Raw genomic sequence first — 26,265 nt, 5'->3', positions numbered from 1 at the left:
CCCCCCTCACCTGCACCACCCCCAATGTCCGACTCCCACTTACCTTCTCCCGGCCTGTCATTTTCAGTGGGAAATTTAAACTCACCTGCTTTACGGCAGTTAGTGCTGTAAAAAAGGGGACGTGTCCTCCTTCGCCCCGCTCCTTTTCACTTCACCACCGGAGCCAAGGGCCCACTTTGCTGCATGAATCACACCTGGCCTGAGTCAGGAAGGTCGGGCGAGGCAGGCGCTTTAGCGTTTAGCACAGGTGAGTCATATGGAGTGGCAATCACTTCTGATTGCCGCTCCGAGGAAATTGCGGCCCATTATTTATTTCTGGGATGTGGACGTCGCTGGCTCGGCCAACATTTATTATCCATCCTTAATGGCCCTTGAGAAAGCGATGGTGAGCTGCCTTCTTGAACCACTGCAATCCATGTGGTGTAGGTACATCCGCAGTGCTGTTAGGGAGGGAATTCCAGGATTTTGACCCAGCGACAGTGAGGGAACAGTAACATATTTCCAAGATAATGGGAACTTCCAGGTGGTGACGTTCCTATGTGTGTGTGCTTGTTTTTCTAGTTGGTAGGGGTCGCAGATTAGGAAGGTGTTGATGAAGGAGCCTTGGATTGTATTGTATACGCTGCTGCTATTGTACATCAGTGGTGGAGGGAGTGGATATTTATGGATCGGGTGCCAATCAAGCGGGCTGTTTTGCCCTGGATGGTGTTGAGCTTCTTGAGTGTTGTTGGAGCTGCACCCATCCAGGCAAGTGGGGAGTATTCCAACCCACTCCTGACTTGTGCCTTGTAGATGATGGACAGGATTTGAGAGTCAGGAGGTGAGTTACTCACCACTCAGCCTCAATATTTATATGGATGGTCCAATTAAGTTTCTGGTCAATGGTAATCCCCAGGAGGCTGATAGTGGGGAATACAGTGATGGTGTAATGTTACTGAATGTGAAAGGGTTGGAATCTCTCTTGTTGGAGATGGTCATTCCCTGACCCTTGTGTCGGACAGATGTTACTTGTCACGGATCAGCCGAAGCCTGAATGTTGTCCAGGTCTTTCTGCATATGGACATGGACTGCCTCAGTACCTTGAGTTATCTCAAATCCTCAATCTTGAATCAATACGTCACCACCAAGAATTGCAGGCAAAAAGGATTTGGGAGGATGGAGCCATCATCAAAGCCAGGGCACAAAAGCAATTGGCTCAACCTCCTCAGTGCTAAAAGCCACACCACCTGATCTTGTGGAGTATTGCATGTGTAGTTGATGCCAAAGGTACAACATAGCAGACCCTCCAGGGAGCTGCCATTGGGAAAACACCCTAACCCCTGAAAATGATCCATTTCAGAATGTTAAAAATGTGGTGAAAAACCTTGATCTTGCTCCGTGAGAGGGCCAGAAGGTCAGGAGTCATCTCCGAGCAACGTAAGGTTGAACTTTTCCAGTAACGTTGCAGCAGCAGAAATAGGAGCCACTCGCAAATCTCCCGCCCCGTTGCGGTGGGACCCACTGTGGGAAATTCCGAGGGACCAGACGGTCCCCAGGGTGGGCGAGGCTGGAAAAACGCACCCCTGGAGTGGGAATTGAACCCCGAGCTTCTGGATCCGAGGTATGGAGACTACCCACTGCACCGCACGGCCTCCTTCTCTGAGATTGGTAAGTTTTTGTTAGTCAAGGGTTTTAAGGATTTCGGAGCGAAACCAAGTGGATGGAGTTAGGATACAGAGTATCATTGTAAGCTGGACCAGGCTGTTTTATTCCATTGCTGGGTGTGGAATTTTAAGTCGACCTCAAACCTGAGGAGTGTGGCTCCCTCTGCCAAGGTTGATAACGAAAACGTTAGTTGTCAGAGATTTGCGAGCATGTTGTCAGGACTGGAAAATTGCGGCGATGAGGAAAGATTGGATAGGCTGGTGTTGTTCTCCTTGGGCCAGAGGAGGCTGAGGGGAGATTGGATCGAGATGTGCAAAATTATGAGGAGAATGGATAGAGTGGACGGGAAGGACCTATTCACCTCAGCGGAGAGGTCGGCAGAATAGATTTAAAGTGATTGGTAGAAGGATGAGTAAGGGGGGGATGAGGGAACATCTTTTCACTCAGAGGAGTCACTGTCTGAAAGAGTAATAGAGGGAGAAACCCTCAACTAATTTTGAAGATGTCTGGATAGGCAGCTGCAATTCCGCAACCTGCAGGTCTACAGACCAAATGCTGGAAAAGGAAGACACTAGTTAGCGGGACCTCCCTGTGAACAGTTTAACAAGCAGCCCACACGCAGCGTACAATCTGTGAATCAACTGTCACAATTCACACACAAACCGTATCGGAGTGAAAATAACAGTGCTTTGCAGCTTGGGGTTCCGCCAGTACAATGTTCCGCTCTTATTTCTTTGTTTGGTCTGATGATGTTTGATCTTTTTGTCAGGAGGAGAGAATTAAGATGTTGAGGAGCAGTTCAAGTGCGTCAACATTTAAGGTGGAAGACAGCTCCCCAGAGACTCCGAATGGCAAAAAGAGTAAGTACGGGGGAATCTATTTACAAGCACACACAAACACACACACTGGGTCAAATTGTCCATCCCCATCCCTGCGATGTGTGCTGTGACGCTGGAGGCAGCCCACCATTCCGCATTGTCAACGGGGTTTCCCATTGATCGCACCCTCCGCTCCCGGGGAACCCACAGCACCCGGGGGGAGGGGGGTGGATGGGGGGGTGGGGGTGCGCGGTCGCCATTGACAGGACAGGAAACATCCCACTGGCAGGAACGGCCAAAACATCCGGCCCATAGAATCACGGTAGACAATTCCATATTAGCAAGCTCACAAACCCGGAATTCATGATTCCCTCACACATGCTGTGGAGATTTAACTCAACAGTGTGTCTGTAATGGCTCCCAGTTTGTTTTCCTTGCCGGAAGACCAGCCAGATTGATGGACTGGGATTACCAGCCAGGCAGGGGGCTGGTGGGCAATGGTTGGAGCAGCAGGTGAGTCTGTGCTTGAGGGGCACGGGCAGGGTGCAATCCGGGTCCAACCGGGGAAAAGGAGGAGGAGTTGACTGCAGGTGGGGAAGGCATTCGGGTGGACTGCTGATCCCAGGGAGGGTGGTTAGAGACCTGAGAGGGGGGGGTTGTGGTAGGGAAGCAGAATAGGAGGGTTGGCAGCATGAGGAAGGGGAATGGGGGCCGCATCTGGAAAGGGGCCTGATGGTGATGGTGTTGGGCGGTGGATTGGGGGCCTCCTGTTGGGGTCAGAGACTGGTGGAGCGGGGGATGTTTGATGATGGGACTGGACATGGGTGGGGCTTGCTGATTCTGGAGGCTTCTCAGGCAGGCCCCTGGATCCAGGGAGGTATCTGTAGTAGGAACCCTGGACTTAGAAGCAGGAATAGGCCATTTGGTCTTTCAATCCTGCTCCATTTGGTAACATCATGGATGATCGGATTGCAGTCTCAACTGTAACTTAATAAAATGATGCATTTTTAAACTTCTTATCCCCCCTTCTGGTTCAGAGGTTTACTCCGGGTATCAACAACTCAAGACTAGCAAGTTATTGATTGCACACAAGGGCCGGGATTCTCCGACCGGAGCCGGGTCGGAGAATCCCTGGGGGTGGGGAGGCGTGAATCCCGCCCCAACGCCGGCTGCCCTATTTTCCGGTGCCGTTTTTCGGGCGGCGGCGGGATTCTTGCCACGCCGGTCAGGGGCCGTTGACAGCGCCCCGCCCCACCCGGCAGCTCTCTGGGCCCTGATGGGCCGAGTGGCCGTCCATTTTTGGCCAGTCCCGCCGGCGTGAATTACTCACTCACGCACAGCGGGACCTGGCAGGTGAGTATGCGGGGGCAGTCCTCGGGGAGGGGGGGGGGCCGCGGGGGAATTCGACCCTGGGGGAGGCCCCCACGGTGCCATCGGGGTCCACCAATCTGTGGGCGGGCTTGTTCCGTGGGGGGCCTTCTTTCCTCCGGGCTCCGCCATATTTCCTGCGGGCCAGCAGGGAGAGGCGAACCCCCGCGCATGCGCGAAATTACGCCGGCCAGTCTGCGCATGCGCGAGATCATGCCGGATGTTCCACGCATGCGCAAACTCGCGCCCGCTGGAGCGGTGCAAACCCGTCCGCCATCCACCTAGCCCCCTGGAAAGGTGAGAATTCCTCACCTTGGGGGGGGGGCCATTGACGCCAGAGTCGTTGGCACCAGTTTTCCCGCCAGCGTGGGGACTTAGTCCCCCGAAGGGAGAGTCCCGGCCAAGATGTTTACTTGGTACTCAGTTCCCAAGCGACCAGCCCATATGGCGCCTTTGTTACAAGTTTAACAATAACTTTAGTTTTATTAGTTTAAGGTCTTGTAGAACACCGTCTTCCAGGTTTCTGTCCATTCACTTCCTTTAACAATAGCACAGCTGCATCACATTATGGGCTTGGAATCAAGATAGCCACAACCTAGGAGTTAAAGGTCACTTAAACTTCAATTACTGCAACCAAACTTCATGCCAGTCCTTAAAAGTTGATAAGATCAGTTGAGCACCACATTACAGATTCAGAGTGTCCCATCCTCCACTTCTTTAGACACTTGTTTTTCTGTCTCAGTTATTTGTTATTTATGGACATCACTTCCATAAATAACAAATAAAGGGGGATCGTTTACACCAACCTCACTTTCCTATCTGCACCCATAGCCTTGGACTCTCTTGTTTATCAAAAATCTGTGCAACTCAGCCTTAAATAAATTCAATGACCCGGCTTCCGCTCTCTGGGGAAAAGAATTCCACAAACCAACAACCCTCTGGGAGGAACAAGGTTCTCCCTCATCTCCTTCTTAAAAATGATGTGGAGATGCCGGCGTTGGACTGGGGTGAGCACTTTAAGAAGTCTTACAACACCAGGTTAAAGTCCAACAGGTTTGTTTCGATGTCACTAGCTTTCGGAGCGCTGCTGAGGAAGGAGCAGTGCTCCGAAAGCTAGTGACATCGAAACAAACCTGTTGGACTTTAACCTGGTGTTGTAAGACTTCTTACTTAAAAATGAAACCTCTTGTTGAATTGATTCCAGTCTCCTCCACAAGGGGAAAAATCCTCCTTGTATCCAACCGATCAAGTCCCCTATGTTTCAATCAGGTCACCCCCTCATTCTTCTAATAGAAATCTGGAACTTGGCAACTACTGGCAAATAGAAACATGGAGCTACTGTCAGGAATGTATTTTGGTTGACCACGGTGAGTTCTGTTAGCATTGACTTTAACTAAAGTTAGGAAATCAATTTTATTTAGGAAACCAGAAACAGGCACAGGCCATTCGGCCCCTCAAGCCCTATCATTTACCTCAAGGCTGTAAATGGGAGCTTGCTGTGCACAAATTGGCTTCCACCTTTCTTACATCACAAAAGATGATTACGCTTGATTGGACACAATGTGCTCTGGGATATCCGACAGTTGTGATAGGTGCTAAATAAATGCAAGTTCTTTCTCATAACCCAGATAACATATCGTAAAGATTGTTTGAGGGATGGATGGAGAAAAGTATTTGTTTCCTGTATCTCCCTTGCTCTTCAACTGTGGAAACTGCACCTCAGGAACAGCACTCGTCCGGCAGAATGCTTTTCGGGATGAGATCAAGAATTTGTTGCATTGTCCAATTAAGGAACATGTGACCAAATGACAAATTTTGACAGGAATTGATAGAGTTAGGTGCTTAGAGGGTAGTTCCCTCTGGCTGGAGAGTCTTGAACCAAAGAACAAAGAACAATACAGCACAGGAACAGGCCCTTTGGCCCTCCAGGCCTGTACCGGTCATGATACCAGGGGACATGCTCTCAGGGTGGAGTGTTGTCCATTTAGGACTGAGATGAGGAGAAATTTCTTCACAAAGGTTATGAATTTTTGCAATTCTTGAGAGGCCTGGGGATCCTGCGTAGCTGACCATATTCAGGACTGAGCTTCTTCAGATTTTTGGGCACCAAGGAAATCGAGGGATTATGGGCATAGGGCAAGAAAGTGGAGTTGAGGTAGATGATCAGCTATGATATTGAATGGTGGAGCAGGCTTGAGGGGCCAAGTGCACCTAACCCATATGACCGCATTAGGTCCTCTTGTTGAATAGGTTCTCTTGTTGAGTCCCTGTTATTTTGGTTAGGACTCATTCATTTAACCCACAGTGAAGGATGGTATATCCATTTTTATGCTCATATTTATGTCCACAGCCCCTCCAATGTTCCTGCCCATCTCCTCGACTCCACAGCCTGAACGAAGGAAGCAACCCCAGAGACGGCACTCCATTGAGAAGGAAACGCCAACCAACGTGCGCCAATTTCTTCCTCCGTCACGGCAGAGTTCCAAGTCTCTGGTAAGTACAACATTATGAAAGGTTGTGCTCAAATTCCCACAGCGCTTCCCTCTATTTGTGAAGATTGGTACAATCCGCGCAGCTACCAATAACTTAAAAAAGAAGAGATCTGAATTTCTTGTGACTGTCTGAAAGGATCACAACATTTCAAGTCTTAAGACTTTTACTGTACCAAACAAACTCTTAAAACAACATTTAATAATCACTGTTTAGTGATTGAATTTTAAACTACAAAAGATTGACTTTTAACACAACTATCAATGCCATGCCATGGTTAAACTTTATCCTGTCCCTTAAATGGACACGTTATTCTCTCAGAACCAGACCAATGCTATCCTCTGCTCCTGTGGACCTGCATCCTTTTGGTACCTTCTAATTCCAGGACACACCTCCACCGTGAGGGTTGCCCTGGAGATTCTTCCCTCTTGCCAAAGCTAGGCGTATCTTCCAGCCTTGTTTAAATCCTCACAAACGTACCCTCTTTAATCTGAGCATGAGCTTCCAAACACCTTCTGCGTGGTCAATAATGACAGTATTTTCTCTGCCTGAGGTTCAGGATTCGCTGCCTGTATCTATCTGCTCCCCCTCTCTCTGACTCTTGCAGATTGACTTGTTTCTGTTAGGTTCAGTGAAAAGTCCATAAGCCGACACTGCTAGGTCTTGTTATGGCGTCTTCCCCTCTCAAGACCCATCTCCATGGCAACATGACTCACACAGGTCTTTTATCCAGGTAAAATGATAATTTGCTATCTACTAGAGCCCCAACTCCATTCTATCTTGGAATTAAATAGGCAACTTAAATAATTGTTTGTAAAACCTGAAATTCCAGAAACCTCGGGCGCGATTCTCCGACCCCCCACCGGTCGCGGGGGGCCGGCGTGAATCCCGCCCCCGCCGTGTCCCGAATTCTCCACCACCGGAGATTCGCCGGGGGCGGGAATCGCGCCGCGCTGGTCGGCAGAAATCCCCCGGCGATTCTCTGGTCCGCGATGGGCCGAAGTCCCGCCGCTGTCAACCCACGCCAGCCGGCGTGGATAGAACCGCCTTTCGAACGGGCGGGCTCCGGGGTCCTGGGGGGGGGGCGCGGGACGATCTGGCCCCGGGGGATGCCCCCACGGTGGCCTGGCCCGCGATCGGGGCCCACCGATCCACGGGCGGGCCTGTGCCGTGGGGGCACTCTTTTCCTTCCGCCCTCGCCATGGTCTCCACTATGGCGGAGGCGGAAGAGACCCCCTCCACTGCGCATGCGCGGGGATGCCGTGAGCGGCCGCTGACGCTCCCGCGCATGCGCCGCACGGAAAAGTCATTTCCGCACCAGCTGGCGGGGCACCAAAGGCCTTTCCCGCCAGCTGGCGGGGCGGAACTCAGTCCGGCGCGGGCCTAGCCCCTCAAGGTGAGGGCTCGGCCCCACAAGATGCAGAGAATTCCGCACCTTTGGGGCGGCACGATGCCGGACTGATTCGCGCCGTTTTTGGCGTCGGTCGGTGGGGGGGGGGGGGGGGGGGGGAGGCCTCAACTGTGGCCTGGCCCGCGATCGGAGCCTACCGATCAACGGGCCAGCTTCTTCTGATGGGGGCCTCTTTTACTCCGCGCCGGGGCCCCTGCAGCTCTCCGCCATGTTGCGTCGGGGCTGGTGCGGAGAAGGAAGCTAGCGCGCATGCGCGGATTTGCGCCGGCCGCAGCACGCATGTGCAGACCCGCGGTGCCCGTTTGACACCGGTATTGGCAGCCGGAGCTGCGTGAGTCGTTCCAGTGTCCTGCTGGCCCCCTGTAGGGCTCAGGATCGCTGCTCCTGGAGGCAACACTTAGCCTCAGGGTCAGAGAATCCCGCCCCTCCTGTGAGGGGTTTAGAGTCTAAGAACTGTATTTTCTTGGACCTTTAAAAATGGTGGGCAGGACCCAGATGCAGAAGTCCCATCCCCATTTCCAATAGATCCAATTTTTACTGCCAGGGGAAGGAGGCAGGGAGTGATTCACCCAGGTGAAAAACCAAACTCAGCTGGGCCGTTTGAACTTAGTGCTTAGTGCTGAGTTCAAAGACTTCATTTTGCTAGTTCAAGGACTTAACCTGCAGTGTGGGAGTTCTGAATTGATACAGTAGACGTACAAGCTTCTGGAGGATAGAGATGGTCTGTTTAGTGCCACCTGAATTTCTTTTAACCCCCCAGCCTTTAATCTTAATAAAACAGGCTTAGGTTATGGGGGGCACGGTGATGCAGTGGTGGGCACGGTGATGCAGTGGTTAGCACTGCTGCCTCACGATGCCGAGAACCCGGGTTCGATTCTGGCCCCAGGTCACTGTCTCAGTGGAATTTGCACATTCTTCCCATGTCTGTGGGGGTCTCACCTCCCACAACCCAAAGATGTCCAGGGTAGGTGGATTGGCCACGCTAAATTGCCCCTTAAATGGCAAAAATGAGCAGGTTTAGGTTGTCAATGAGAATTTAAAAACACTGCTTGTTGGACTGCTTTGATTGACAAGCCATGTGGCATAGGTTAGTAAAAAGGATTGCTCTCTGTTCGTACAATTTCAATAGAGTTCTTTGTTGACATTTCCCAAGATATGTCATTGTGAATGCTTGCCTGGGTTTCAAAAACTCTATTATCACCGTGGGGGGTTCTGAGTTCATGGTTTGATTGACAATTCAAAGAGGCTATTGAAGGGTTAGATGTCTTTGATGTGGGGGTTGAATAGAAGTTGGCTGCACAACAAATTGAACATCTAAGATTTAAAAGCTATGAATGGGTATGAGATTGTTAGACTTTTAAAAGAATCTCCACATGACTGCTGAAGTCTGCCTATGGTAGTTACTAGGTGAGTGTCTCTGGAGGTGGTGTGGGGTTATGAGGGGGCCCAATGGGTAATAAGGAATTGGGATAGGTGGGGGACATGAAAAGGTATGGAGGTTTGAGGAGGCATGAGAATGTGCGTGGGCATGAATTGGCACACCGGAGCCATGGGGGCGTATGAGGGGTCATGGGGGGTGTAGAGGATGAGGCCTTAGGGCTAAATATCTGGAATGAAGACCCAGCGAACCAAGCTAGGCCTTTTACTCTGGCAGGCCAACCACACCACCCACCCCTGTGGCGGTCTAGGATCTGCTTCTGGGGTTGGGAGGTTGGAAGATTTCCCACGCGAGAAACTTCTTCACTTCAGCTACGTGCCTCGGTAATGATCTGGCCCTGAACCATCTACCCAGAGTCTGCACAGATCTCTTTCCATTGTTTACAGGTATAAACATTTTTCACCTTCTTTCCAGTAAAACAAAGCAGCCCACCCTTTATCCTTTAATTACAATGATACCCAAGCTGTTGCCAGGCAGAACTTGCAGCAGATTACATGACCCCCCCCCCCCCTTCCTTCTACCATTTTACTCTCAAGTAGAGAGACAGTCCCAAAACAAAATAATCTTAAAAACCTTGGCCGGTATTCTCCGGGGCCTCCGCGAAGCTCCGCCTCCACTGGAGAAAATTCCCGACGGCGAGGTTAATCTGTGCTCTTACAAATCGTGAACCAGGCGCCGTGGCTGCTGAGGGAGAGAGAGCGCGGGTAGGGAAAGTGTCCAACATCGCCAAGGTTTGCTGACCGTTGTACTGTTTGCCAGTTGGCTTCTGCCAGGGTGGGGGAGTAGTGTGATTAGCCAGGGGGTGTGCCGTGGGGTCGGGTTGGACGGGCATGGAACACCATTGTCGCAGCCTGCAAGATAGCTGCACATTCTCGCCGTGTCTGCATTGGTCTCCTCCGGGCGCTCCGGTTTCCTCCCACAAGTCCCGAAAGACGTGATGTTAGGTTAATTGGACCTTCTGAATTCTCCCTCTGTGTACCCGAACAGGCGCCGGAATGTGGCGACCAGGGGATTTTCACAGTAACTTCATTGCAATGTTAATGTAAGCCTACGTGTGATGCTAATAAAGATTATTATTAAGCTGCACACGCCGCTGACTGCCCTCTGTGAACATAGGGGTACAGATCTTATGGATGTCTCCCCAAGGCACCCTACTGCCCTCTGGCCCCAGCCGACCCATCAGGGGGATGGGTGCGCTCCAGTGCAACCAGTGACATCTTGTTGGCTGGGACAGTGTGTGTGGGGAGTGAAGTATACGCGGCTACAGTTTATCAGCCTCCCGAGTGTCAATCACGGACCTGGTGAATCCCGCAAAATTTCTCATTGTGTTCCACATGGCGCTGGTGCTAACCCTGCACGTTCGCTGAATCGGTCCAGGGGCGGTGCCAGTTTTGCTATGTGGAAGCCTGCGTCAACACTTAATCTCAGGAATTGAAACAAGAGCTCGATCTACCAGCAGCTTCGCACCTGAAAGGCAACGTGGCCGGTTGATGGAGTGAGATCTCTCTCCCGGGATCTACCTGCTCACCACGCCTCACGGAGATATAGAGCGGTCTCGCGAATTGTCGCAATTTGAATCCTGCCCACCGTGGGCGGGATCACTATTTTGCAAATCTGCATATTAGAGTGAGACAGCTAGTCTAACTGTAATATGCTCTCCCATGATCTACCCCTGCACCTTGAAGACTTCGGGCAAGCGCCGTTAAGTGCTGGTCTCCACAAATGGGCACCAGATGGAACGGCATCGTGGGGGTCTCCCAGGGCATCGTAAGCCCCCAGGTGCTTTCCCTCTGGGCAGGGTGGCACCCTGGCACTGCTGGTGGCACCTTGGCACTGTCAACCTGGCACCCTGGCAGTGCCAAGGTAGCAAGCTGACATTTTTCCCATACCAGAGATCGGGCCCTATGGTGCCCTTCATCGGTACAGTGGGATGTGTGGGGGGCGGTGGCGAGGGCTCCCTCTCGGTGAGTTGTGGCTTCGGGAGGCTCGGGGGTCGCATCGTGGTGGGTGGTGCAGTCAAGATAGGATGCCGTTTAAAACTGGTGTCCCGATCTCCTGCTGCACTGAGGAGTTCCAGCGAATGGAGCTTCTCGATGCGAGAAACGGGACTAAGTGCAGCCTCAGCGGGGCGTTCCCCGCTGAGATCCCAGATAGAACCAGAGTCCCGATAGTTAGCGTGGTGTTTCACGGCACTGCAAGTGCCAGGAAACACTCGTCTAAACGGGCTCAATACGGGACTCTCTTCCCGTTTGGTTAGTTTACGCCCAAGCTGTTTCTAAACGTGAGCACGTTGTTAAAACAAATCTTTCAGCAAATTTCCAAGGGATGTATTTCCATTGTGTTGCAATGGTGTCAAATGGTCTCTGCCCCATTCAGTTTTTATCATGATGTGGAGATGCCGGCGTTGGACTGGGGTGAGCACAGTAAGAAGTCTTACAACACCAGGTTCAAGTCCAACTGATTTGTTTCAAGTCACTAGCTTTCAGGGTGCAGCTCCTTCCTCAGGTGAATGGAGAGGTGGGTTTCACAAACACATATATAGACAAATTCAGTGATGCAAGATGATACTTTGAATGCCAGTCTTTGCCGATAATTAAGTCTTTACAGGTCCAGACGGTGTGACTGGGGAGAGGGATAATCACAGGTTAAAGAGGTGTGAATTGTCTCAAGCCAGGACAGTTGATAGGATGTTGCAAGCCCAGGCCAGTTGGTGGGCGGTGAATGTAATGCAACATGAATCCAAGGCCCCGGTTGAGGCCGTACTCATGCGTGCGGAACTTGGCTATCAGTTTCTGCTCGGCGATTCTGCGTTGTCGCGTGTCCTGAAGGCTGCCTTGGAGAACGCTTACCTGAAGATCAGAGGCTGAATGCCCTTGACTGCTGAAGTGTTCCCCGACAGGAAGGGAACATTCCTGCCTGGCGATTGCTGCGCAATGTCCATTCATCCATTGTCGCAGCGTCTACATGGTCTCACCAATGTACCACGTCTCAGGACATCCTTTCCTACAGCGTATGAGGTAGACAATGTTGGCCGAGTCACACGAGTATGTACCGCAGACAAATCCGAGATATTGAATGAGGGAATCAACTAGTTTTCATTTGTTCTGCACAATCTTGAGGAGATCTAACATATAATTCATTTCCATTGACTTCAGAGTCAAAATCAACATCAATATGTTCATATTTTGCTGGTGTAAATTGAGGGAGATTAAAAATCTACTAAATCGACAGTGACGTGACCGGGTCTTGGTGTGGGTCTTGAATCTGCAACACTTCCAAATAAGGTTGGAACAATCCTGAAAAATGGGCCAATTTCTGTTAATTCACTGGATGTTCTTATGGTGTCTGTCTGAAGGTTTCAAACCAAATGGGTATGCGCTGTTAAGAAACAGTGCAAAGGTTGTCACAAATCTGTGTTGCTATCACAATGTACGGTATTGCTTAGAAATAGGAATTGTGGTTTGTTTGCGGTTCTGACAGAGAATCCCCATGCAATTTGCCATCATAACCATCTATCTGTTGTCCAGGTGTCCAGGCTAAACACTTTATTACCTCGGATGAACCTCCAACTGTTAATCCCAACTATGCAAACCGTCTCCATGCTCAGTTATTATCCGCTGGAAGCCGCCATGTTTGGTTTGGCGGGGGCTGTGTATTTTCTGTGTGAGGGAGTCTTAATCAACAGGTGGAAAACACCAAAGGTTTGCCATATTGTCCTCTCTGAAATAATCCTTTTGAAAGAAAAATAAACCGAATCATTCCCGCTTCCCTACCAAGAGCAATGCCAGATTGCATTACTAGATTGTTGCTGTCTGCTTTGATGACCCAATCATTTCTGATTGACAATGATTTTATTTTTTTCTTTGCTGTTTTAACTTTTAGGAGGGTGAGACGGTGAGCGGTTTAGGTCATATCAACCATTTTTCACTTGCGCCATGCACTCTAGTAGGCCAAGAAATGTACCTAACCACTAACTACACCCTTACCATAGTCAACACCGCAGCTTGGGTTTTGTAATAAATTGGAATTGTAACAAAGGTGATGGATCCCTGATTCCCGGATTTTATTAATTCAATAATGTTCTCCCTGGTGAAAGGGTGATTTGAAAAGATTTATTTAAATTTCACTCTCTTTGCATGAAATATAATGCAGAGTTCAGGGAAAGAGACCTGAGCTCTTTAACTCTCACCGGTTAAGTGTTGAATTGTTAAGGCCTCAATGTTTTGAGACTTACAGCCACATTCAGAATCTGAAACTTGATTCCTCACCCTCCTGTTAACAGTTAAAGAAGTTCAACACTAATCATATTGAGGAAATGATGCATGAGCACTTTGTATGAAATCATTAGCAATGTTTTTCTGTCTGTTTCTTCACAATCCTGTGCGTTTCTGAGCGTGGAATATTTGAATGACCTTTTATGGAATAGATTTCTTTGCCGTGGTTTTATTTTTAATGGTAGGTGAGACGAACATGGCAAATTGGAGCCAAAAGGTTGCATCTTAGATTCCAAAAACAGTGGGTTGAGACTGTGTCAGAGATTAAAATGAACCAAATCTGCCTCAAACTGAACTACTTCTGGTTCTAATTGGGATGTAGGGTAAGGGGCAGACAACGTGGTTTCTGCATGCAAGAGGTGGGTTGGTTGTTTAAATATTATAAAAAGTCATTGTATTCATAACCTGAGGTGGCCACTTTTCCCTGTCCTTGGGAAACTTTCCAGCTTAAATAAGGTGAGAAAGTGCTGAATCTTTGAGGTAATTGTATTTATAGCACGGCCTGTGGGCCACGAGGAACAAGAGTGATTCCTCTTGGCCAATCAGGCTATGCATTAAACCCCCCTCACAATCTGCCTGTTCACTACCCTTTTGTATCATCTACAATTTCCCACCACCTATCTCCACCTCACAGAATGATCCAGACCCTTCCATGATCTCGCTTCCCCAGTACACCAACTGCTCTTGTTGGCTTCGAGCTTGTGAATCAGTCTGGGTTCAAGTCCCACTCTAGGTTTTGGTGCAATCCTGAAGGAATGCCACACCACCACATATGCCATCTTTCAGTAGAGATGTTAACCAAGGCCATCTCTTTGGTGAACGTAAAATATCCTATGGCATTATCTCAAAGAAGAGCAGGGGAGATAAGATTGCTGTCCTGGCCAATATTTGTCTCTCAAATGACACCATTTGAAAACAACTTATCTAGTTATTAGCACATTTCTGTTAACGGGAGCTTACGGTGCATAAATTGACTGCCACTTTTCTTATATTACAAAACAAACTACACTTCAAAAGTACTTGATTGACTACAAATTCCTTAGAGATGTGCAGTAGTCATGGAGAGTTTAATATAAAGGAAAATTTTCTTTCTTTCTTATTTCAGACCTCCCACCTAAAAGGCTTCTAGCCTGTGAATCAGATGGAAACCTGGCAGAGAAAAAAAGATTAAAGCAAGCCGGCAGTGCAGGGTGGGCACAGTAGCACAGTGGTTAGCACTGTTGCTTCACAGCACCAGGGTCCCAGGTTCGATTCCTGACTTGGGTCACTGTGCGGAGTCTGCATGTTCTCCCCGTGTCTGCGTGGGTTTCCTCCGGGTGCTCTGATTTCCACCCACAAGTCCCGAAAGACGTGCTGTTAGGTGAATTGGACATTCTGAATTCTCCCTCCGTGTACCCGAACAGGCGCCGGAATGTGGCCACTAGGGGCTTTTCACAGTAACTTCATTGCAGTGTTGCTGTAACAATACTTGTGACAATAAAGATTATTATTATTTTTATAAACTGTGCTGGGCGTTAAGGACACCCAGAAGATTGTGTTTCCCAATCTCACAATAGCGGTAACCACCCCTCCGCAGCTCGGCTCTCCCACCCCGACACAGAAACCGCCCCCAGGCTAAAATTGAAGACAAAGGGTGAGAAATCCCAGCCCTTCCCACCAGCGGGATCTTCTGGTCACCATAGCTGTGGGTTCCCCAATGACAGCATGGGCTAGGAATGTCAATCACCATCGACTCCTGTGGGACAGGAAGAGTCCGCCAGCATCCAGTGGCGAACCAGCTTGCCGCTGAGGAACCCCGCCACAGGGAGATTGGAGAATCCTGGCCACAGTTTTTGACAGAAACACAAAAGACCTGTTTTTATTTCCCTGTCCAACAAACGTACAAACCTATTTGAAGAAAGGTGGATACAAACAATCTATGTTGGCTACATGGGCACCTCACAGGACTCGGCTAAATCTGCCTGACTCCCTCAGTTGGGCAGGCCAAAGTTGTAGATTACAGAGGGGTGATGAGCTGGGGTTGTCAACCCTTCAGCATTTCCCCAAGCTAAAGATTAATTGCCCAAACACTGCAAGAGCAATCAGGAGCAAAATCATAAAGGCATTATAAACATTCAATTTCCATTGAACATTTCCATTTACTAGTTATACGAGTAATGGGCACAGGGTTAATTTTTTAAAATCCTATCCTTAAGGTTACAAAGCCAATTTGCAGAGTGGACAGGGCTTGCTCCACAAACCAATTCAAAGTGAATTCAATTCATGGACTCCACAAGAGGTACACTAGATCCAAGCTGATAAGAAAAGGAATTAAACCTCATCTTGGGCTTGATCTAACACTTGCTCTCAGCCAAAAGGCCTAAAAAAAAGCCTCTTGACCGAGCATCAATACTCATGCAATCAGGTAATAAGGAGCCTCTTCACTTTTGATTGTGCAGGAAGCAGGAGACCAATAGCAGGAGCTTAAGGGTGGGATAATTGGCAGCAAGAGGTCATGTGATGAAATACCTAACGAGGCTAGCAAGCTTTTGATGAACAGAGAGGAAGTGCTATTTTCCATATTTGACTGACTAAGAAAAAGCAGCGATCACCTTTGGATCTGGTTCTATTGACTGGAGGAGATCCCAGACCCATTCAAGAGGGAAAATAGGAGGAGGTTTTATTTTTAAATCACCAGGCAAGAAGCATTGTAAATGCAGAGTTCCTCACCCACGACAGGGGGCGAATCAAGTATAAATTGCCTTTTTTCATATAGAACTGGGCAGAGGTTTTACTTGTAAAAATTTGCTATATCTTCATTCCTTCATCTTCCCCTTCCTTCCACCCCACTTCCAACCCCTTCCATTTGCTGATTCCAGGCTCAGCAATCGACCCCTCCCTCACCAGAAATGCTGGATAATGTTAATTGTTCCCGGGTTTTATAAGGAATTTTGCTATATTGGGGGGGGGAATTTTTTATTGAAGAATAAAATTCGGAAAGTGGAATGAGAATAATGCTGCAAAGAGAGAAGTTTTTCATCTTGCACTCATCAGGACAAACACAAGAATGCCAAATTTCAAACAATCACCACAATTTACACTGCAGGGGAAAAAGTTGCTGATTGGTTGGCAAGTTGATGGTGCTTTCAGATAATCAGTTGAGCTTGCAATGTGATTCAAATCACCTGGACCGGATGGACTACATCCCAGGGTTCTAAATGTGATAGCTTAGGAGATTGTGGAGATATTGGTGGTGACCTTTCAGGAATCACTGGAGGCAGGAAGGGTCCCAGAGGACTGGAAAGCGGCTAATGTAACACCACTGTTTTAAGAAGGGAGGGAGGCAGGAGGTGGGAAATTATAGGCCGGTTAGCCTGACTTCGGTCATTGGTAAGATTTTAGAGTCCATTATAAAAGATGAGATCGCGGATTACTTGGAAGTGCATGATAAATTAGGACTGAGTCAGCAAGGGGAGTTCACGTCTGACAAATCTGTTAAGAGTTCTTTGAGGAAGTAACAAGGAAGCTAGACAAAGGAGAAGCAGTGGACGTGATTTATTTAGATTTCCAGAAGGCCTTTGATAAGGTGTCGCATAGGAGACTGTTAAATAAGTTAAGAGCCCATGGTATTAAGGGTGAGATCCTGGCATGGGTAGAGGATTGACTGACTGGCAGAAGGCAGAGAGTGGGGATAAAGGGGTCTTTTTCAGGATGGCAGCCGGTGACTAGTGGTGTACCTCGGGTGTCAGTGCTGGGACCACAACTTTTCACAATGGAGGAAGGAACTAAAGGCACTGTTGCTAAGTTTGCAGATGATACAAAGATCCGTAGAGGGGCAGGTAGTATTGAGGATGTTGGCGGGCTGCAGAAGGACTTGGGCAGGCTAGGAGAGTGGGCAAAGAAGTGGCAGATGTAATACAATGTGGAAAAGTGTGAGGTTTATGCACTTTGGAAGGAGAAATGGAGGCATAGACTATTTTCTAAATGGGGAAATGCTTAGGAAATCAGAAGCACAAAGGGACTTGGGAGTCCTTGTTCACGATTCTCTTAAGGTTAATGTGCAGGTGAGGTCAGCAGTTAAGAAGGCAAATGCAATGTTAGCATTCATGTCACGAGGGCTAGAATACAAGACCAGGGATGTACTTCTGAGGCTGCATAAGGCTCTGGTCAGACCCCATTTGGAGTATTGTGAGCAGTTTTGGGCCCCGTATCTCAGGAAGGATGTGCTGGCCTTGGAAAGGGTCCAGAGGAGGTTCACAAGAATGATCCCTGGAATGAATAACTTGTCGCAGGAGGAACGATTGAGGACTTTGGGTCTGTACTCATTGGGGTTTAGAAGGATGAGGGGGGATCTTATTGAAACATACAGGATACTGCGAGGCCTGGATAGAGTGGACGTGGAGAGGATGTTTCCACTTGTAGGAAAACCTAGAAGCAGAGGACACAATCTCAGACTAAAGGGACGATCCTTTAAAACAGAGATGAGGAGGAATTTCTTCAGCCAGAAGGTGGTGAATCTGTGGAACTCTGTGCCGCAGAAGACTGTGGAGGCCAAATCACTGAGTGTCTTTTAAGGCAGAGATAGAAAGGTTTTGGGTCAAGAAGGGAATCAGGGGTTATGGGGAGAAGGCAGGAGAATGGGGATGAGAAAAATATCAGCCATGATTGAATGGCGGAGCAGACTCGATGGGGTGAATGGCCTAATTCTGCTCCTATGTCTTATGGTCTTATTTATGCTTGATTAGAAGCATTCACACATAGGGCCCAGTTCTTTGCAAACAATAGGAATATGTTCAAGCTTCGCATCTTTTTTGAATTATCTAGGTGCTTGGGGAGCCCTTGGTTAATTGTTGCTTTTTTCATGGCAACGCCTCAAGCTCTGTTCCATCCCCCTTACACACACATCTCTACCTTGCTTTCCTCTGTTAAGACACTTCTCAAAGCCTACATTGACCAAGTATTTTGGTCATCTGACCAAACATCTCCTTATGTGGCTTGATATAATGCTTTATTTTAAAATATTCCTGTGAAGCGGCATGGGACATTTTCGTTACATTCAAGGCATTATATAAATATAGGTTTTTGCTGTGTATCTGTTGGTTAGGAACCAGAGAAAGCTGTAAACAGTACTAATTAAAATTGGTGAAATTCTATTTAATTCTGCCTTGGATTCATGCAACTGTATAATTGATAGATGTGACGAGACAGATTCCATCCAAAATGTTATTTTTCCAAAGGATTTTGATCTAGTGCAGCGTGGATATTTAAATAAAAACGTCCAGCATTGAGTCAAAAAAAACTTAATTAGAATAACGAAGAGCATAGCTAAAAGTTTCACAGTCTCATTATTGTGGTTCTGACCTGCCAGCTCCAGAATAAAATGGACGTCGTATTTCTAAAATACGATTTATCCTTTAGTGTGTCAGCATTACAGAGGCCTGTCTTACTGTGGCACCTCCATTATTAAGGCACACCAACAGGGCATGGGAAGGTAGCAGATATTGTGCTCAAACTCCATGTTGAAAGTTGGAAAACCTTTGACATATCCAGCTGCTCCTGGGTAGACGTATATGCCTAGGTTTCTGAATGTCCCTTTTGCATTTATGTGCATGTTCCCCTCTGAGGCAATGAGTAGTGCCCGTGTATTCATTACCCGCCTTTCTTGATCTTATTTCGGATGATTTCCGCTCCAAAAATAAATACAAATTGATGTACTAACTGGATACTGGAATGTTAAAGGAAACCGCGAATGGTTAGCAGCTAATATAGTCATTGTGTGTTCCAGGAGGAGTTCTGTTACCCTGTGGAGTGCCTGGCACTGACTGTGGAGGAAGTGATGCACATTCGACAGGTCTTAGTGAAAGCGGAATTGGAGAAGTACCAGCAATACAAAGATGTCTACACTGCCCTTAAGAAGGGAAAGGTTTGTTTAGTCCTTTGGGGAAATTTGTTACAACTAGGTTGGCAAGTTTTAACAACTTTTTGCACTTTTCTCCCTTATTCCATTCCCCTCTTCAAACACTGGAGGGGGTAAATCAAATAATCCATCTATAGACACCACAACCTTGAAACTGGATTGCGCAGAGCCAGTTTTAAGGTGGGAAACGGGTCTGAATGTTCAAATATGGCGTGCACTCTTTGATGGGTATGCACCTTACACCATATTGGTTAGGGAACTGTTGTGCCCACACAAAATAGTCCATTGTCTATGAAAGTCTGAGGCCCAAAGCCGATTTTGGGTCATTCCAATTTTGGGTCATGACTGCTCACAGCATTCATGTTTAAAGAAGCACCAAAATGGTCAGCAGCAAATTCTAACTTATCAGCATGTGGAAATAAGGAGAACATTAAATCGGGGAGGTTGCTGCAGATTACTGTTCGTCCCCACCAATCAATCTTAATTTCCCAAGAGAGTCATGGAGTCGTAGAAGGTTACAGCATGGAAACAAACCCTTCAGCCCAGCTTGTCCATGCCGCCCAGTTTTTAATACTAAGCTAGCCCGCATTTGGCCCATATTCTATACCCATCTTACTCATATAACTCTAAATGTTTTTTAAAAGACAGAATTGTACCCGCCTCTACTACTGCCTCTGGCAGCTTATTCCAGACACTCACCACCCTCTGTGTGAAAAACAAATGCCTGACTCACTGCATCTTGCGATGCAATCTCATTCTTTGATCGCATCTTGATGGTGCAAGAAGAACAATCTCACTTGGTCCCCTTGCTCATCAGTTTTGGTCAGTAATTGCACCATTTTAGGGGCTCACATCACCACAGTTCCACCAGCAATGGCGCCGCTGAATAGTTCAGTCAATGACTATCTTGAAACAAGCAATCAATCAAGCTAGAAAAGCAATGTCCATCAAGACTGGGATTCCAATTCATTTCAAAGTAGGACTATTCAGGGCCTGATTGTAACACCATGTAAGTGGATTGGTTTTGACTGAGTTAGAATCTCACACACAGAGACTTTGTGTTGGGCCGTATTCTGAGAGCTGGCTCCCCACAGCCCAGCATGAATGTTCACCTCTGCTTAGCTGCCCCACCAACTTTAATTTTCAGACAGTGGCCCTTTAATTAGTATGAGGCTCCAGGTGAAGGGCCTGTCTCACAAAGCTGCCAGCCAATCAGAGGCCAGCAGCTCTGCACACTGGCAATGCCAGCAGGAGCAGTGGCCACGGCCGGTACTGCAAGTAGGCCAAGGGATGGATTGAGGCTCAATTCACTGGTTGGAAAGCTTTTTGGCAAGAGATGGGGAGGACATGTGAGGAAGAACATGTTTAGGCAGCGAGTGGTAATGACCTGGAACTCAGTGCCTGCAAGGTGGTGGGAGCAGAGGCAATGAAAGGTTTCAAAAGGAAATTGGATGTGCACTTGAAAGAAATAAACTTGTGGAGCGATGGGGTGTATCAAGGGAATGAAACTGACTAGATTGCTCAGCAGAGAGCCATAAGCGACTAGATGGAGCGAGTGTGCTGTATATACTCTTTGGGCTGGATTTTCACCTGGTCAGGGTGATATCGGAGCTCTTTAAAAATAGTGTCTGGGAACTTTTTTTAATATAAATTTAGAGTATCCAATTTTTTTATTTCCAATTAAGGGGCAATTTAGCATGGCCAATTCACCTACCCTACACATGTTTTTTTGGGTTGTGGGGGTGAGGCCCCCGCAGACACTGGGAGAATGTGCAAACTTCACATGAACAGCGACCCCAGCCTGGATTGAACCCGGGTCCTCAGAGCCGCGAGGCAGCAGTGCCAACCACTGTGCCACTGTGATTCCGGGACTTCTGACCCCTTTCCTGGGACTATGATTTTCGGGAGGACCATTTAAACGTGCGGGCTGGTTTGGATAGCACCATGTCCCCCTGATGTGGCCAGCTTCATTGCGAGGATGTGTGGGCTCTCAGCATACATAATGAGGCTTGGCCAAGAGCCAGAAATCTATTAGTCTGAGCTCCAGAGAAAGCATTGGTTGATTGAAGCTCTGGCTCTCTGATCTATGCTGTCAATTTCATGATGTGAAAAAGGGGAGATGGTTGAGTAGTGGTAATATCAGTGGACTGGTAAGCTCAGGTCAATGCTCTGGGTACATGGTTCAAATCCTACCATAGCAGCTGGTAGAATAGCTCCTCTCAGTAATAATAACCATGAAACTGTTGTGGTAAAAACCCATCTGCTTCACTAATGTCTTCTAAGGAAATCTGCTCTCCTTACCTGGTCTGTCTTACATGTGACTCCAGACTGACAGCTGTTTACCCATGATTCTTTACTGCCCTCTAAAATGGCCAAGTGAGCCGCTGAGTTCAAGGGCAATTTGGGGTGGGGAACAAATGCCGTCCTTGCCAGTGGCGCCCACTGGTGAGGAAATAATAAATTTTAAACATGTGTATTTACGCAAGAAACAGGTCTCCAGTGATATTGATACTTTAAAGCATCCAGATGATTGACCCTTTCATTGGGGTTTTGTAAAAAGGAATTGTTCTGAACAAATTTAATGTTGTCAATGAATGACTTTTTTAAAAGAGCATTATTTACAGACCCTACTGTCACTGTAGTGTTCATTGATTTGATGATGTTGTGTATTAGATAAAACAATCTATGCAAATGCGAGAAAAGAAACCAGCATTTCTATTAATGGTTTCTTTTACACCTTTGTACCATCACCTTCGGAGACCTCAAGGATCCATTCTCAGTTGTAGGTGCATGGATTGTTTTATAGACTGGGTGGTTGAGGCATCTTTTGAAGCAAAATTGGTGAATATTTGAAGCAGGTAAGGATACAGGGATATTGTGAGATTGAAAAGCCGGGGGATTAGCTGTAATTGGCTCTAGCAAAGATCAGGCATAGACACGATGGGCTGCATGGCTTGCTTTGTCCTGTAATGTGTCTGCTGGATTTTCTTTATTAGAATTAAGTGCTTATGCAGATTTCTGATTTGGGAAATTCTGTGGGTGGACTGGAATCCTTGAATCTTTGGAAGTCGCAAACACCCCTGAGGTAGTATGATCATTGGGTAACCGGGAGAGGGTGGGTTGTGGGCCGAGGTGGGGTGTTCTTTGAGAGGGTCGGTGCAGATTCGATGGGCCGAATGACCTCATTCTGCATTGTCATGATTCTATGAATGGGCATGGACGTGCCATAGCTTGGTATAGGGGGCATGAATGGTCATGGGGGTTGGGTGGGGAAATCTAGCTTGGCATTGGGACATGAGAGGTCATCGGAGTTTGAGTGAGGTAGCACGGTGGCACAGTGGTTAGCACTGCTGCCTCACAGCACCAAGGACCCGGGTTTGATTATGGCCTTGTGACTGTGTGGAGTTTGCACTTTCTCCCCGTGTCTGCTGGGCTTTCCTCCAGGAGCTCCGGTTTCCTCCCACAGTCCAAAGATGTACAGGTTAGGTGGATTGGCCATGCTAAATTGCCCCTTAGTGTTCAAATGTTAGGTGGGGTTACTGGGTTATGGGGTGAGGTGATGGGGTGCTCTTTCGGAGGCTCGGTGTATACTCGATGGGCCGAATGGCCTCCTTCTGCATTGTAGGGATTCTATGATTCTACAAGAGGTGAGATCCTTTCTGCTTTCATTTTAACTGGGACGAGGCACTGAGGGGATCTTTTAAACGGCCTGTCGTCGCACCCACCAGCCCCAGTGACAGGTCATCTGGCTCGCTAGTATCCCCTACCTGTCCCCCCACTATGAAAATCCAGTTCTTGCAGCCAGTCCCTCCCGAGGTGGGATGGACGGGACTGAGCCAGGAATTTTCCCGATTCCCACTACCCACCTTGAGGATGAAATTCCAAGCCCATCCTTTAGGTTCTCTGAAAGGTCTGAAGCACAACCTGAGATGAGTATTCAGTAAACTTCAGGACAGCCTGATTAACCCTTTCATTATATTCTCCCCAGCCCCTTATTTTAGTGTTGTGGTGCCATTCTCGCGATCGCAGGATGTGGGGGTCATTAATTGCCCATCCCTAATTGCCCTTGAGAAGGTGGTGGTGGCCATTGTGAACCGCTGCAGTCCATGCGGTGTGGGTACATCCACTGTGCTGTTAGGGAGGGAATGGAGGTGGGATTTTGTCCTTTACAGGGATGGGTACACCGACAGCAACTAATTAGTTGTCAGACAGGCCCAAAATGCAGCTTGGGGTCCTGCAAACATGCTAAGGTGGTGTCACCCCACCGTCTGGGCCCCCACCACTGTTACAGGGACATTATAGCTACAGCACAGAAAGAAGCCATTCAGCCCATCAAAGGCAATACACGATGAACGGCAAGACCCTGGGAAGCATCGAGGATCAGGGGGACCTTGGTGTGCATGTACACCGATCCCCCATGTAGCAGGGCCGGTGGATAAAGTGGTTAAGAAGGCATATAGTATACTTGCCTTTATCAGCCGAGGCATAGAGTTTAAGAGCAGGGAGGTTATGCTGGAACTGTATAAAACATTGGTTAAGCCACAGCGAGAGTATTGTGTGCAGTTCTGGAATCCACGATATAGGAGGGATGTGATAGCACTGGAAAGGGTGCAGAGGAGATTTACTGGTGTGTTGCCTGGGCTGGAGAGTTTTAGTTATGAAGAGAGAGTGGATAGACTGAGGATGTTTCCCTTGGAGCAGAGGAGACTGAGGGGGGACATGATTGAGATGTATAAAATGATGAGGGGCATAGATAGAGTAGGCAGGAACAAACTTCCCCCTTGATGGAGAGATCAATGACCAGGGGGTTATAAGGTGAGGGGCAGGAGGTTTAGAGGGGATGTGAGGAAAGGATTTTTTACCCAGAGGGTGGTGGGAGTTTGGAACTCACATCCTGAAAGGGTGGTGGAGGCAGAGACCCTCAGAACATTTAAGAAGTCTTTAGCTGTGCACTTGCGATCCCAAGGCATACCAGGCTATGGGCCAAGTCATTTTCAGGGATATCCCCTGATCTCCAAGCTGCTCGTTGTGAATTATCAATCTCCCTCTTGGCACCCAGTGCCTATTTTCTTGCTTGAAAGAAAATGGTGAGTTTCTGTGATTCTACTGCCTGAGACCACTTTCTATTGCAAATCAGGAATAAAACAGTCAGCAGTTTCATTTTCTGATTACGAATGAGATGCCCAGATGTTTCCACTTTGGACACCAAACTCAGTTAGTCATTTCCTCTAAGATAACCAGAAACCCCCAAAAAGATCAATGCTTGAATAGAAGAAATCCTCATCACGTGAATTTAGTATCTTTTCCATATGCTCATCATCAAACTTAGAAATTAAAAATATTTTGGTTCCCTAAAAGTCTCCTGCGATTGCCCAGAGCATCTGAGTGTTTCCGCACCGTGGCCGAGCACTCTCGGATATCTGCATCCTTTTTCAACATGTTGCAACAGAAAGAACCACTGACTCACACCACCAAAATACCATTCTGATGATCTATATTGTGATAGAAATGGCCGAGAGAGTAGCGGTTTCGTTGGTCCGGGTGTCACTTTGGCTATTCATTTCTGCAGATTTGGGGGGGCCGTTAGATCCAAGTATAAACACAGCCTGAAGGTGGGACCAACAAGTGAACTGGGATAATTTGTTAATGCGTTTTAGTTACCGTATGAAGAGTCAAAAGTCCTGTTCCTTTTCACCAAACACCATTTATTTCACTTCCACAGCCTCAGGTGAAAACAAAACTTAATAACTCAAAAACACACACGCAATTTCCCCCCTTCTTTTTTTATCAAATTTTTTTTTTTTTTTTTTTTTTTGGAAGAAAAAAAAATCACAGAACCAGGCGCCCTTCATTAACAATATCCAAATCTTTCAATATCTAAGATATATAAAAGGCCATATCCACCGCCTCTACAAAGCTTAACGTCTTAGCAGCCAAAGTGCTTTCGACCACTTTCCTTATTTTCTTTGTTTCCCACACAAGAGGACAATATTTACCATTGTTCCCCAAGAGGAAAATTATAAAACCTCCTGTGCTTGATTTGCATAGGATGCATCACTATAAACTATGAATTTCAAGTGCCTAAGGTCACCTAAAACCGGGAACCTCAAAACATACTCCTGCATTTTTAGTTTGGCCAAACGCTTTGTTTGCTCTTATTATGTCTTCCACTTTGGGATCATTCATTTTTGTACTCCACTCTAAGACATCAAAACTCACGTCCGGTCTAGTCTGTCTACCTAACCAATTCAGTTGCCCAATTAAACTTTGCAGTTTTTCTTTTTCCATCTTTGAAACCTTGCACCTTTTTGTGAAAACCTGGCCACGACTAATTGCTATTGGGCTGATGCTTTCCAAATAAGATTGCTGATGTAAAATTGCCCCTAACTTAGTCTGTCCGATTTCCAGTCCAATATATATTTAAATGCACCGGAAGCCTGACTTCCGACCCTGAATTCTTTCCTCAAACCAAAGATTACAAAAGCTTCAAAATCACTAGTCCCACTCCACAAAAATTATTTGACATGCATCATAAAGATGCCAGAAAGGTTCCCTTTATAGTGCCAGTAAAACATTACCGGATCTACTTTCAACTGGTAACAGCCTAACTTTAATAAAACTGACCTTACCGAAAAATACCAGACTCTAGATGCAACATTTAAACCACATACACATTTGTTCAACTTCCAGAATACCCCTTCTGTTTTAGCTGCTTCTTTAGGAGGACGGAGAAAAATGTCTCTCTGGAACTGATGCCCCTGCAAGAAGGCAGCTTTCATAAATATAGAATTGCATTCCCATACCATTGTGGCTAAAGGAAGATCTTTAAAATTAACCTTTCCTGCTGTAGGTGAATCTACCCTTAAATCCTGATCTTCTAAGTTTTCTTCAAATCCCCTTGCCACAAGCCTGGCCTTTGCCTTTAT

General features: G+C 47.4%; 1 protein-coding gene across 5 annotated transcripts in view; it reads left to right on the top strand.

Moving 5' to 3' along the window:
* Positions 1–26,265, top strand: part of LOC140385838 (protein spire homolog 1-like) — a 310,369-nt gene that overhangs the window by 240,307 nt on the left and 43,797 nt on the right. For 3 of the 5 annotated variants that reach the window (XM_072468414.1, XM_072468416.1, XM_072468415.1), the window contains 3 exons: positions 2,414–2,504; positions 6,181–6,323; positions 19,208–19,345. In XM_072468414.1, the coding sequence (XP_072324515.1) occupies positions 2,414–2,504; positions 6,181–6,323; positions 19,208–19,345 (372 nt within the window). Of the gene's footprint in view, positions 1–2,413; positions 2,505–6,180; positions 6,324–12,696; positions 12,871–19,207; positions 19,346–26,265 lie in introns of all 5 variants that reach the window. The other 2 variants (XM_072468412.1, XM_072468413.1) reach the window with 1 other exon arrangement.

The sequence above is a fragment of the Scyliorhinus torazame genome, chromosome 11, assembly GCF_047496885.1.
Source record: "Scyliorhinus torazame isolate Kashiwa2021f chromosome 11, sScyTor2.1, whole genome shotgun sequence".
Taxonomy (NCBI): Eukaryota; Metazoa; Chordata; class Chondrichthyes; order Carcharhiniformes; family Scyliorhinidae; genus Scyliorhinus; species Scyliorhinus torazame.
This window is presented reverse-complemented; position numbering and strand designations above follow the sequence as displayed.